The sequence below is a fragment of the Lepidochelys kempii genome, chromosome 5, assembly GCF_965140285.1.
Source record: "Lepidochelys kempii isolate rLepKem1 chromosome 5, rLepKem1.hap1, whole genome shotgun sequence".
NCBI classification, from domain to species: Eukaryota; Metazoa; Chordata; order Testudines; family Cheloniidae; genus Lepidochelys; species Lepidochelys kempii.
Window position 1 is genome coordinate 4,605,443 of NC_136384.1, and position 12,367 is coordinate 4,617,809.

The following is a 12,367-nucleotide window of genomic DNA, read 5'->3' on the forward strand; positions in this document are numbered from 1 at the left end:
AGCTCCAGGCTCACTCCTGTGAGCTAAGTGGTCCATTCAAATGGTCATGGCCAGATTGTTGGCAGTCTGACTTAGTGGTTGGAGCAGGGGTCGGGAGACAGGCTGGGTCAGATACTAGGAGATCAGAGTTCAAGACAGACCAGAGGGCAGACTGAGGCAGGTGTCAGGAAGGGTCAGGTTACCAGGAAATCAGAAACAGGCAGTAGCAGCATGTAGCGCAAGGAAAGCAGTCCTAAGCAGAGTAAACCTAGTTGCATGGGCAACTTCCTGTTCCTATGCTTGCTTTAAATAGAAGCAAGGAACCCATCAGAACCCTCAGAGCTCCACCAATCAGATCCCAGGACTGAAGTCCTAGGTTGGAGTAAAGCTTCTAGTTTTGGTGATTAATAGCCCATCATGGGGTAGCAGGCTGGAATTTACAAGCTCTTAAGCACCCTGTGGATTGAGGTTTGAGACCTGTGGTCCCTGACAATATATTCCTGGAGCTTGTTCATTGCATAAGCCATTCAGAAATTCCACAGGGAAAAGAAACTGTTGCCAATCTCTGTCCAATGCTCTTCCAGGAATACCCAACAACAGTAGTATGTTAATTTAATAATCTTAGAGCACTTCACAATCATTAGTGAAGTAAGCCTCAAATGCTTCCCTTAAAGGAGGGAAGTACCATTATCCCCATTTTACAGATGAGACTCAGAGCAGTTGAGTAATTTGGCCCAAGATCACACAGGAAGTCTGTATCAGAGCTGGAAATTGAACCCAGGAGCTCCGACTCCTAGTCCTGGACCTTAATCAGACTGCATCAACTAGCCAATCAGATCTTTGCTGTCATTCCCACAACTGTTGCTTTTGGTAGGGAATCATAGAAGATTAGGGTTGGAAGAGACCTCAGGATGTCAACTAGTCCAACCCCCGAATGATAAGGTCCCAGCCAGTGAAACCCACTGATCTAACTGCAGACCTTCTGCACAACATTTCAGGGACAGAGCAGAGCCGCCTAGTGGCTCAATATTCCAGAGACAGGCTAGGATTACGGGGAACACCCTCATGAAACACACGTTCTGATGTTTCATGAAGTTTGCTGGAGTGATTTTGCCTATTTCTAACTAACTGACAGTACTATCACTGTGCCCAACTCCACCAATATGAAAGAGATGAGGCAGATAAATGCCCCGAAATTGAATTCTTCCATCGATCTACCTACCACCTCTCAGGGCAGTGGGTTACCTATGCCAACAGGAGAACCCTTATAAAGAAATTTCTTTCCTTCCCTGAGGATGTAGCTCTAAAGCTTTAAGCTTCTATGTATCTTAAGGTTATCCAGTTGACTGTGAAATAAAAGACACTGAAATCCTCAAGCAAGAAGCCATTTTTTATTTTGTGCCAACGCGAAGAGAAGTATTGAGGTTTTTGGGACAAACTGCCAAACCTCTTTTCCTAAATTGCACCCTCAAAAGGAAAAATTAGTTGAGTTGCTGAGCAAGTTGAGGCCCTTCCCAATCACTTCCTGGATTTCACAAATCTGAACTCTTTAGCTAATCATTTCCTAAAAGGGTGATTTTTTTTGTAGTGGAGGGAAAAATTGAAAGAGACAGGCTAGGTCCATTTTACAGTGAGCTCTCTCATTAACGGTGGGTGTTCTGTGCAAAGAATCACACTAGATTCTGGCAGCTTCAAAGCAACCTGGTGGAAGACAACCCCTCCCCCTAAGAGACCACTGATCTGCATGCAGCCTGTTTACCAATGCTGCATGCAGGACACAGGGTTTGGTGCTCAGAGAGGTGTGGGCTGTCCCTGTTCACTTCAAGTAGTTTAATACTAAAACTCAATGACAAGTTAAAGGCTCACACTGGAACTATTACACTGTTGATCATTAACAACCTCTTCTTTTTATGCCTAACTCATTATTATAACACTGTTGTTTGCAGTGTTGATGCAGCCGTGTTGGTCTCAGAACATGAAAGAGACAAGGTGGGGGAGGTAATATCTTTCCTTGGACCAACTTCTGTTGGCGAGAGAGAAGTTTTCAACCTATGCAGAGCTCTTCTTCAGGTCTGGGTCTTCCCAACAGAAGTTGGTCCAATAAAAGATATAATAATGAGAGAGACAAGGTGGCTGAGGTCATAAGCAATAATATATCAAGTGCACTATTGAACTTTACAAATAATTTGCTTCAATTTGGCAAGGGAGAAAATATCACAGCATAACATTTACCTTAACTAAAGTCCATGATACAATCCGCCCATCTGAAGAGATGGAGAAGAAGTTCAAATTATTGTCCAGGTCATCCTTCTGCCATTTGACCTAAAAAAGCCCAAACACAACACCTATGGTTGGCATGGAAGCACTCAGCAGGGGATAACTACAGAGCACTCAAATGAATGTGTTTCCTTTCAGTTGAAGCATTCCACATTTAGCACTACCCCCACAGGCACCCCCCCCCCCCCGCAGATGACTTGGGGATGAAGAGGTTAAAGGGAGCCTGATGGTGTGGACTTTGGTTCTATTTACACTCACCTGTTTTTCCTAGACAAGTTTATGAGCAGCCAACATCATACAGTATTTCAAACTTTTTAGCAGCCCCCCTCTCTCTCTGTCACTCTTGTGACTAGTTCTTTCCAGCTGTGACATCAGAAGAAGATTCTAGTCATCCAGATCAGACTTGCCACAGAAGTGATACAGAAGAGGTTCTTCTGCACACTGAAACCCTCTGCCACTCTTCCCCTCCCAACCCTGCGATCCAATCCATGCAGACAGAGCCCTGCACCCTGCACCCAGGCTCTGTAGATTTCAATGGGACTCCATGTGGACAACCTTTTACAACCCCACAGAATCCAGCTGAAGTCAATGGGATGCAGGCGTCCGCCTGTACAGCTTAAACTGCAGGGCGGGGGCCTAAGGGATTGTTAAGAAAGCGCTGGTGTTTTAGATCTGCTTGAACAATCAGGCGCTTTGCTTATAAGCTCACCAGGATACGGCCTGTGCTGTCTACATCTCTACAGAACCTATCAGCAGCAGGTTTTGGACACAGCCACAATTTCATAAAATTATGGAAAAATTCTAGGGCTAGAGTCACAAAAGGACTTAGGCACCTAATTGCCACTTCAGGTGCCTAAATCGCAGCATCAGTCCCCACAAAACCCCCACTCAGCTGCCCCCAAATGCTGGAGGTGTCTAAACTGCCTTAGTGCCTGAATTTTTGCAGTAAAGGTTCTGCAGGTGCCCAAGTTTCTGCTTCTGTGCATGTACACTGAAACCCCGGGCCAGTCACCCGGGCACCTAAACTGCAGAGTGATGCCCAGTCCAGGGGAACACAGGCATTCCTCTGCTCAGCTCACCTGCGGGGCCTGGGCCAGTAGGCGTGCGCTAAACCAGCTTACCAGACCGGGTCCTGCACAAGAGCTCACCGAAAACAGCTGGAGGGGGAGGAGCTCCCTCATCACTTGTAGCCCAAGGATTAGCATCCTCACCAGCCCCTGCTCACTATTCAAATGTCCCACGATGCACAAACACCACGACTGATTTATCTGGAGCTTTTCCTTGCGTTACTGCCCTTGCTCTACCTGTACCTGGGTGGGAGGACTTCAGTGCCTGGGCCGCTTTGCAAGCATTAAGTTCAAGTTCAAGAAATACATGTAAGAATCAAGACATCTTTCAGTGTATGGCAGGAGATTCAAATTATTGGTATTGGTAACAGTGTATTGCTGTTGATGGGCTGGCTGCAGCTCCTGTTGAAGTCAATAGGAGCATTGCAATAGATGTCAATGAAAACAGGATGGGGCCTTGTGTGGTGTCTACTGGGACATTTGTATTCATGGAATGGGAGTCAGCCCTGTGCAGAGGGCCAGCAGGGGGACCCATGGGGCATAAGTGGTGCCTAAGCCTTGCACTAAAGGAAATTTCACCCTTCAAAAAAAGGGTAAAGTCCCTCCACTACTTCAGAGCATTTATCTGCCTCCTAAGAAGATTTGCCTTTTGAATGTGACTGCTCAGTGACAGAGATTAGAACAAGGATAAATGTTTTGAGATTTATAAGAGACATTTCAGTGAGACCAAAAGCACCAAGATTGATCCAATTTTCTGATCCTGAAATCCAATAAGACTGAAGAGTAAAGGATGACCTGTCACAACATCTGCCCACATACAGTTCTGTGGGCATCTATCAGCAGAGCAAGGGCACCATAACTGACAAAGATTGCTCCTATGATTTCAACGGTGTATTTGTCTCTGTCCAAGTACCACAGTCGATCTATTTCTCTAAACATCATGCATTAAAAATTAATCTGCTTATCACAGAGCATACCAAATACTTTCTACGACAATCTATGTACGTGGCATCTATTTCCAAAAAGGAAGCTGTATTCTCAATATTGTAATTATGGGTACTTGGTTTTTTGGTATTGCTCCCTTGGGGGAAAAAGTGTTGATCTTGTGGAAAAAAAAAAGTTGTTTGTATTATGAAGCCCTATAGAGCAAGAAAACTAAGCAAGAGACTCACTGAAGAGAAATTAATCCTCAAGTGAAAAACACTCTGTTCTGAGGAACTAAAAATGAAAGTTGAGGAAATCCATTTGAGCATATTTTGATATGCTCCCTGTATGGCCATGAGATGTGATTGAAAACTGAGTAGCAGGCTTATAACTCCCTTGGACCAGAAGGTCTATCGTATGAGCAGCAATTATTACAGGCCACAGGCAGTACGTGCCAGGCTGCTCTGTTCTAGTTTGCATCAATGGAATGGCACACTGTGATATACCCAAAAATAAAAGTGCTAATTACGTTAGAGTCACTTCTTTTCAGTGGTATGTACCAACCGTGCTGTTTTGCAAGGCATAAAAATTGCTGAGAGCATCCATTTCAGATCCATCTGCCTAGGGCAGCACCCATGGATGACAATGGTTGTCAGCGTCGGATACTCCCTTTGTTAGACCCCTTCATCTAACGCTAAGGAAGATGAGCCAGCTCCGTTGTCAACACTGTTACAGGAAGTGTGATTGAGAGTACGTGCTACCTGGTCTCTGTCACGCTCTCTGTCATGGTGGCTTCGTCTATGCAAGCAACTAAGCTGTTCTCTGAATTAGTGAAGGGGTGGCAAGGCAAGCTGGTTGCTGACAGCCTTAAAAAAAAAGAATCAGGTCCAAGGTATCTAAAGTTGGGCACCTAAAATGGAGGTATCCCAAATTAAATGCTGCTTTTGAAAATGGAGCCTAAGCTTTAACTTCTCATCATATAACAAGCTCTTCTTCATTTGTCCAACCCATTGGGGTAATCCCCCTGCTCCCTTAACTCGGGTACACCTTCTTCAACCCATCTCCTCCTCAAAGGCCTGGGAAAACAGATAAGCCTTTAAGGCCAATTGACTCGGATCAAAGTAGGGGAAGCAACATCCTGAGTCGAGATCTCCTCATCGAAAATACCTGCCACCAAAGTACTACGGCCTAAACAAGGGGGTCATTCGCTCCAGAGCCTCGGTGCAGGATCACACTGGGTGAGAATGGTTTCTAAGGTAGCCAAGATGAAAAACAGTTGGAATTTGTAGATCAAAAACAACTTGAATTGTATCTGAAAGTAAAGTGCAGATCACAGATGTGTTGTACTCCTTACAAGAATCAGCACTAACGACTTGTCTACAGGGGGTTGCTCAGAAAAGTTAACCTGAATTAACTTTTCAAGTGGATTACTTAAACCAAATTAAGGCCACTTTAATTCTGAAAAAGAGCACCCAGATAGGGGTTTAATGAATCCACTTTAAATTTGCAGCTTTCGTTAATTCAGATTGACTTTTCTAAGTATCCCTGTGTAGACAAGTTGGTCTACACTGAAAAGTTAGGTTGACCCAGCTACATTGGCTTAATGTAGCTAAGCTACCCTAACTCCCAGTTTAGGCAGCGCTAGTTCAATGGAAGAATTCTTCCGTTAACCTAACTGCTGCCTCTCGGGGAGATGGACTACCTACAGTGACAGGAAAACCCCTCCCGCACCATAGTGAGTATCAACAATGAAGTGCTACAGCAGCACAGCTGCTGTAGTGGTTTAAGTGTAGACATGGCCCGAGCAAGTGAGCAGCTACATTACGTGCTGGCTGAAGTTTCATGGAGTCTCCAGACACAGCCCTAGCTATTTGTGCGCTGTACATAGTCCAATCTGGAGCTGACCAACAGATCAATTTCCTTCCATTATTTCAAGCTGTAACCCCTTGCCCCAACCTATACAACATCGCACCGGCCCTGGTGTTTGCACACTTTGAATACTGTTGGGCATATGGAGGGCCAAATTCTGTCCTCAGATGAGCACCAGCACCTCCCACTGAAGCTCGTCAGAATTTTGGAAAGCAGAATTTGGCACTTGGCTCTTTTAATCTTCCTTCATAACTCAATACCTTCAACTCCTTTTGATACAGGAGGGCCAGGGAGCCATGGTAGAGGGGAACTATATAAACCCTAGGCGAATTAAGGCGTGGTTCCCTATAGACTAGGGAGGGTTGCTACAGGTTAATTGGATTAATCAATTAATCTCTGCCAGGAACCTAATAAAACCCCCTGCTTCAGGCAGTTAGAGGATGGATAGACTCCCCACCAGTGTCTAGAGACTGAGGGTAAGAAACCCGCAGGGGTTGAGAGGGGCTGGGATTCAGATCGAGAAGCAAACCCAGACTCCTCCCCTGCTTCCCTCCTCTACCACCTTCCTGGGCCACTAGCGGGGCCTTCGGCACCCAAGAGCAGGAGCAAGGGGTGGCATATTAGCCCCCTCCCCAAGAAAAGCGCAGGACCCACCATATGAACATCGGCCATCTTGTCACAACCTTCACTGGTTTTAGCAGGGGGAGGAGGAATTGCTGCTCCCTGAATCCCATAAACTTTTGCCAGTTTCATTTACAGCCTTCATGATTCTTGAACAAAATTGCCTGTCTGTTCCCTCTTTTGCTGGGGGTTTGTGAACATGAAATAAACTTCCTTTCATTAGCTGCATCCCTGCTGGGTGTGTCATAGCAATCATTTTACTAGCACACAAGGTGTCTAGGTATGTGCCGAGAAGTTAATTCCTTATATAAGCATGTGATAATGATCCAGGATTTTGGCAGCATGATAATATACACAAAGGTTCACTTACGACATGGGTAACAAGGAAGAACCACATCTGAAGTGTTTGCAGAATTCTTTGCTACCACATGCAAAAAAATTTGCCTCCTGAGATAAAAATCACGATAATTTGCATTATGGTAGCACCTGGGAGCCCTTGTTGTGCACCAGCCCCTCACTGTGCTGGGTGCTGTAAAAAACACATCCATTTTGTACAAATTTCATCAAGGATTTATTGCTTTTTTTCCTTATTTATGTAAATGGATACAGTGAGCTGTAGCTCACAAAAGCTTATGCTCAAATAAATTCCTTAGTCTCTAAGGTGCCACAAGTACTCCTTTTCTTTTTGTGAAGTATTTTTAAAGTAATTCATAATAAAAACAATGTCTGGTTTGTGGCAGAGAGAAGAAATGGAGACATTTGTACTGTGACCTCTCCAAATCTTTCACCCTTTAAAATGATTTTGGGGTTCATTTTTGTATCTTTTAAAACTTCCCCTTGTTTTCAACCCAGACAGTTCAGGAGAACTTGAGCGTGAAATTGCCTAAAACCTGACCGTAAACAAAACCAAAACTGAACAGGCAGCTCAAAGAAATGCAAAGTGTTGAGTAAACAAGTAGAATAAATGCACAAGAGTTGATGAGATTTTTAAAATTATTCAGCATTACTGAGTAAGATGTTATTAGTAACAGAAGCAAGGAAACGTGTTTGTTTTTTCTTTTTAACGTGCTCTTTAACCTATTTTTGAGCAATGCATAAATAGTCTGTGGAACTTATTGCCACAAGCTGCAGTTGAGCCAAGAGCCTACCAGAATTCCAAAAGGATTGAATATTTATACAGATAATGAGAATATCAAAAGTTACATTTGATAGGATAAAAGGAAAATAGAGGGTATAAACCTTCATCCTCACCAAGGTTAGCAAGTCACTTCCCCTATGAACAGATTATTCTCTAATCTGTTAGAAGGATACTAGCACCTTCCTCTGAAGAAGCTGCTATTGGCTACTTCTGGAGACAGGATACCAGACTAGGCAGACCACTTGTCTGAACCGGTATGAAAATTCCTATCATCCTGACAGCGTCCCTTTACAAGGAATGGTGAGCAAGTTTAGCATTTGTTAAATTTAAGGATGTTTGCTGCTAGCTTCATTAAAACATAATTGGCCACATTTTTCCCTGGTATGTCTGACTTCAATCCTTTGCAGGCAGCCACTATGATACTTCCCCTCCACAGTTCTGCCAATGCCCCTCAATCTCTAGGAGAACACCTGTTAGACATGAACCTCTCTCGCAGAACTTTGCAATCATGACAAGCTGTGTGGCATGCCTCTTGACCTGCCAAGGCCCTAAATGTAGGACAATGCATGACAGGGACACACTGAGGAAAACAAAGATTATTCATGCAGGAAATCTAAAATGCTGTGCCATTCCTTCCTATGATATCAATAACTCTTTTCTATATGCTCAGCTTCATAAGTCTTTATTTCTGCTCTAAATTTTCAACAGTAGAAGTGAGAGGGTACCAAATTTAGGTTAAGTTTGGGACTAAAATGAGGGACATGCCTCGCTATGAGACACGTTACACAGTGGGTTTGGGATAAAGGAAAAGGCTGTGATGAGACCAACTGTCTCATTTTGACTCTGAACCTAAGGAAAGACTTTAAAATGTTGTGATAGTTTATTGAAGATTTCTAATTCCACAACATTAGGTCACAATATCTCATTAAGTCTCAGAGAGATGGCTGGGTCACATCATTACTCAGAATATCATCCCCACTACTACATGTGGTTTTGGAGGTAGGAACCCTGTCAGGTCATGGTATAGACAGTATGAACAAAAGCAGATGAAATATAATGGCTAATGTTGCCACAACCAGGTATTGGCCATGAAACCTCTGCAAATAAAACTGACTTGAATTTGTTCACAAGTGTCCCTAATGGAAATCTGATATTTTTAAGCTACCTCATTCTTTGTCCCTACCTTTGGGCCTCAGAAAATAAATAGTTTCCTAGCTTCAGAAATGGATGTTTTATCCAATGTAAAATTTGGTTTAACCTAGCATGAATTGCCTCGTATCATGTTTAACCACATTGTGACTGCTTTGTTCACTCACTAGACTAGACTTCAATAGACTTCTTTGTACAGTAAATAGGTCTTATGACTCTGAATGGAGACTGATGGAGCGATGCATATATAAATAATTAATCTGATTTACATAACTCCAAAAACATATGCAATGGAAAAATATTCCTACAGTGAAAATCTAGATACCCTTTTAAATGCAAATGTTTTCAGCTATGACATTAATCCGCAGATGAGAGAACAGATTGGCAGAGCAGAATTCTCGGATGCGCTGCCGTCGTTTATCGAAGCACACATTAATGGTTTACTGTAAAATTAAGAGACATGACAGAATGGATCCACTCAGTGTGTTTATAAAGTAAACATTCCCCCACTTTAGTAACCATTCAACAGAGGCTGTCTGCTGTGAATGCCTCTTCCACTATATGAACCAGCTTTAGACTCCAGAATTTACTTATCTTTCCTCTCTACTTCTTGATGAATGTACAAACATCCAAAGGTCTTATTATCTCCCAGTCAACTTGTGCTTTCTTCATCTGTCTAGCAGATTTAATACACCCCTTTGAGATCCAAAGGTCCAATGCTATCTAAAGTACGTTTAGGAACTCATTCAAACGTCTTGTCCTTAACAGATGTCCTTTGCATCCATGGCTTTCCTTGTCATAAACATCCCAGATAAAGAGGGCCAGGGTGGCTCATGGATTTGGTAAAGGGACACAAGAGCACCTGGCCTTTGGAGAGAGTGGTGAATTGGTGCAGTGGGCATGTGGGGTTGCCACCTTTCCAATTTTTCAAAACCAGATACTACACGCCCCCCTGCCACTCATTCCCCCCTTCCATTGTTACTCCCTCACCTCGCCCCTCCCCGCGATCCCCCAGGACTCAGCTGCTGCCTACAGAGCCAGGCTGGGAGGAGCTGACACAGAGCCTGCCTGCCCAGTCATGGCACAGAGAGCAGAAGGTGAGGGTTGATCCCTGGAGCAAGGGGACATAGAGAGACAGGGCCCCGGGAGGCTGAGAAACCCCACCAGGCCATCACGGGCAGCGAGCCCGGCCACCGGCTCTGCTCCTCAAACGTTGCACAGTCAGAATCCCTCCCCCTGGTGGCACCGGTACCTGTCTCACCACCGGAGCCAGAAGCCAGTTCCTCACATTAATCTTCTCTCCAGCAGCCGAGCTCTTTCAGCAGCTGCTGCTCTTCCTGCCCTCCCGCCGGTGGAGGCCGGTTACTGTGGTGACCGGATTTTTGGTGTCCAGTCAGCAGTACTGACTGGATCCTGCACAGGTCCACTTTTGACCGGACTTCCCGGTGAAAACTGGACACCTGGCAACCCTAAGCTGCCGTGGTGGAATAGGGTGGTAAAATTGGATGACTATATGGAATTCAAAAGGCTGAAGTCAGAACCAACTGCCCTCTCAGGCTTGTTTAATACCTACGCAATGTGGAGGACACAGTAAGGACATGGTTGCAGCCGTTATCTTTGAATTTCTCTGGCTTGGTGAATTTATGCTCTACTCTGCTGTAAGGGTGGGCACTAAGATGAATGAAGCTCAAAAGGAGGCTGGGCAGAGCGTGCTAGGAGTCCAGCCAGCAAAGCAGGGAGCCAGGTAGGTTTGCTAGGCATCCAGTTTTCGACCGGAATGCCCGGTTGAAAAGGGACCCTGGTGGCTCCGCTTGGCACCGGTGCCCGGGCCATTAAAAGTCCGGTTGGTGGTGGAGCAGGGGCCTGGGGCTAAGGCAGGCTCCCTGTCTGCCCTAGCTCTGTGTGGCTCCCAGAAGTGGCCACCAGGTCCCTGCGGCCCCTACGCACAGCAGTGGCCAGGGAAGCTCCACACACTGCCCTCGCCCCGAGTTGATACTAGTTGATGCAGATGATACTAAACTGGGAGGAGTGGTAGATACGCTGGAGGGGAGGGATAGGATACAGAAGGACCTAGACAAATTGGAGGATTGGGCCAAAAGAAATCTGAGGTTCAATAAGGATAAGTGCAGGGTCCTGCACTTACGACGGAAGAACCCAATGCACAGCTACAGACTAGGGACCGAATGGCTAGGCAGCAGTTCTGCGGAAAAGGACCTCGGGGTGACAGTGGACGAGAAGCTGGATATGAGTCAGCAGTGTGCCCTTGTTGCCAAGAAGGCCAATGGCATTTTGGGATGTATAAGTAGGGGCATAGTGAGCAGATCGAAGGACGTGATCGTCCCCCTCTATTCGACATTGGTGAGGCCTCATCTGGAGTACTGTGTCCAGTTTTGGGCCCCACACTACAAGAAGGATGTGGATAAATTGGAGAGAGTCCAGCGAAGGGCAACAAAAATGATTAGGGGTCTAGAACACATGAGTTATGAGGAGAGGCTGAGGGAGCTGGGATTGTTTAGCCTGCAGAAGAGAAGAATGAGGGGGGATTTGATAGCTGCTTTCAACTACCTGAGAGGTGGTTCCAGAGAGGATGGTTCTAGACTATTCTCAGTGGTAGCAGATGACAGAACGAGGAGTAATGGTCTCAAGTTGCAGTGGGGGAGGTTCAGGTTGGATATTAGGAAAAAACTTTTTCACTAGGAGGGTGGTGAAACACTGGAATGCGTTACCTAGGGAGGTGGTGGAATCTCCTTCCTTAGACGTTTTTAAGGTCAGGCTTGACAAAGCCCTGGCTGGGATGATTTAGTTGGGGATTGGTCCTGCTTCGAGCGGGGGTGGGACTAGATGACCTCCTGAGGTCCCTTCCAACCCTGAGATTCTATGATTCTATGAGTTCCGGTTCTGCAGCTCCCATTGGCCGGGAACCGCGACCAATGGGAGATGTGGGGGGCGGTGCCTGTGAGCACAAAGGCAGCGGGCACTGTGCAGAGTCACCTGGCCGCCCATGCACCTAGTGGCCGCAGAGACCTGGTGGCCATTTCCTCGGAGCCGCAGTAATTGCCACGGGGACCCCGCACACACACACACACACACCCACACACTCGCCCCCCCCCGGCCCAGCCCGGAGTCCCCTCCTGCACCCCAAACCCCTCATCCCCAGCCCCACTCCCAGACGGAGCCCTCACCCCAAATGCGTGCCAGAGCCCCCTCCTACATCCCAAACCCCTCATCACCGGTCCCACCCCAGAGCCTGCACCCCCAGCCCAGAGTCCATACCCCCTCCCACACCCCGGTGAAAGTGAGTCAGGGTGGGGTAGAGTGAGCAATGGAGGGAGGGGGAAACAGA

The 12,367-nt window shown here is 46.0% G+C and overlaps 1 protein-coding gene across 2 annotated transcripts in view; it reads right to left on the bottom strand.

The window, feature by feature from the left end:
- The window catches only part of DNAI1 (dynein axonemal intermediate chain 1), a 275,417-nt gene that overhangs the window by 135,718 nt on the left and 127,332 nt on the right, over positions 1-12,367 (bottom strand). For both annotated transcript variants that reach the window (XM_073343359.2, XM_078852695.1), the window contains exon 14: positions 2,212-2,301. In XM_073343359.2, coding sequence (XP_073199460.2) covers positions 2,212-2,301 — 90 coding nt within the window. The remainder of the gene's footprint in view (positions 1-2,211; positions 2,302-12,367) is intronic.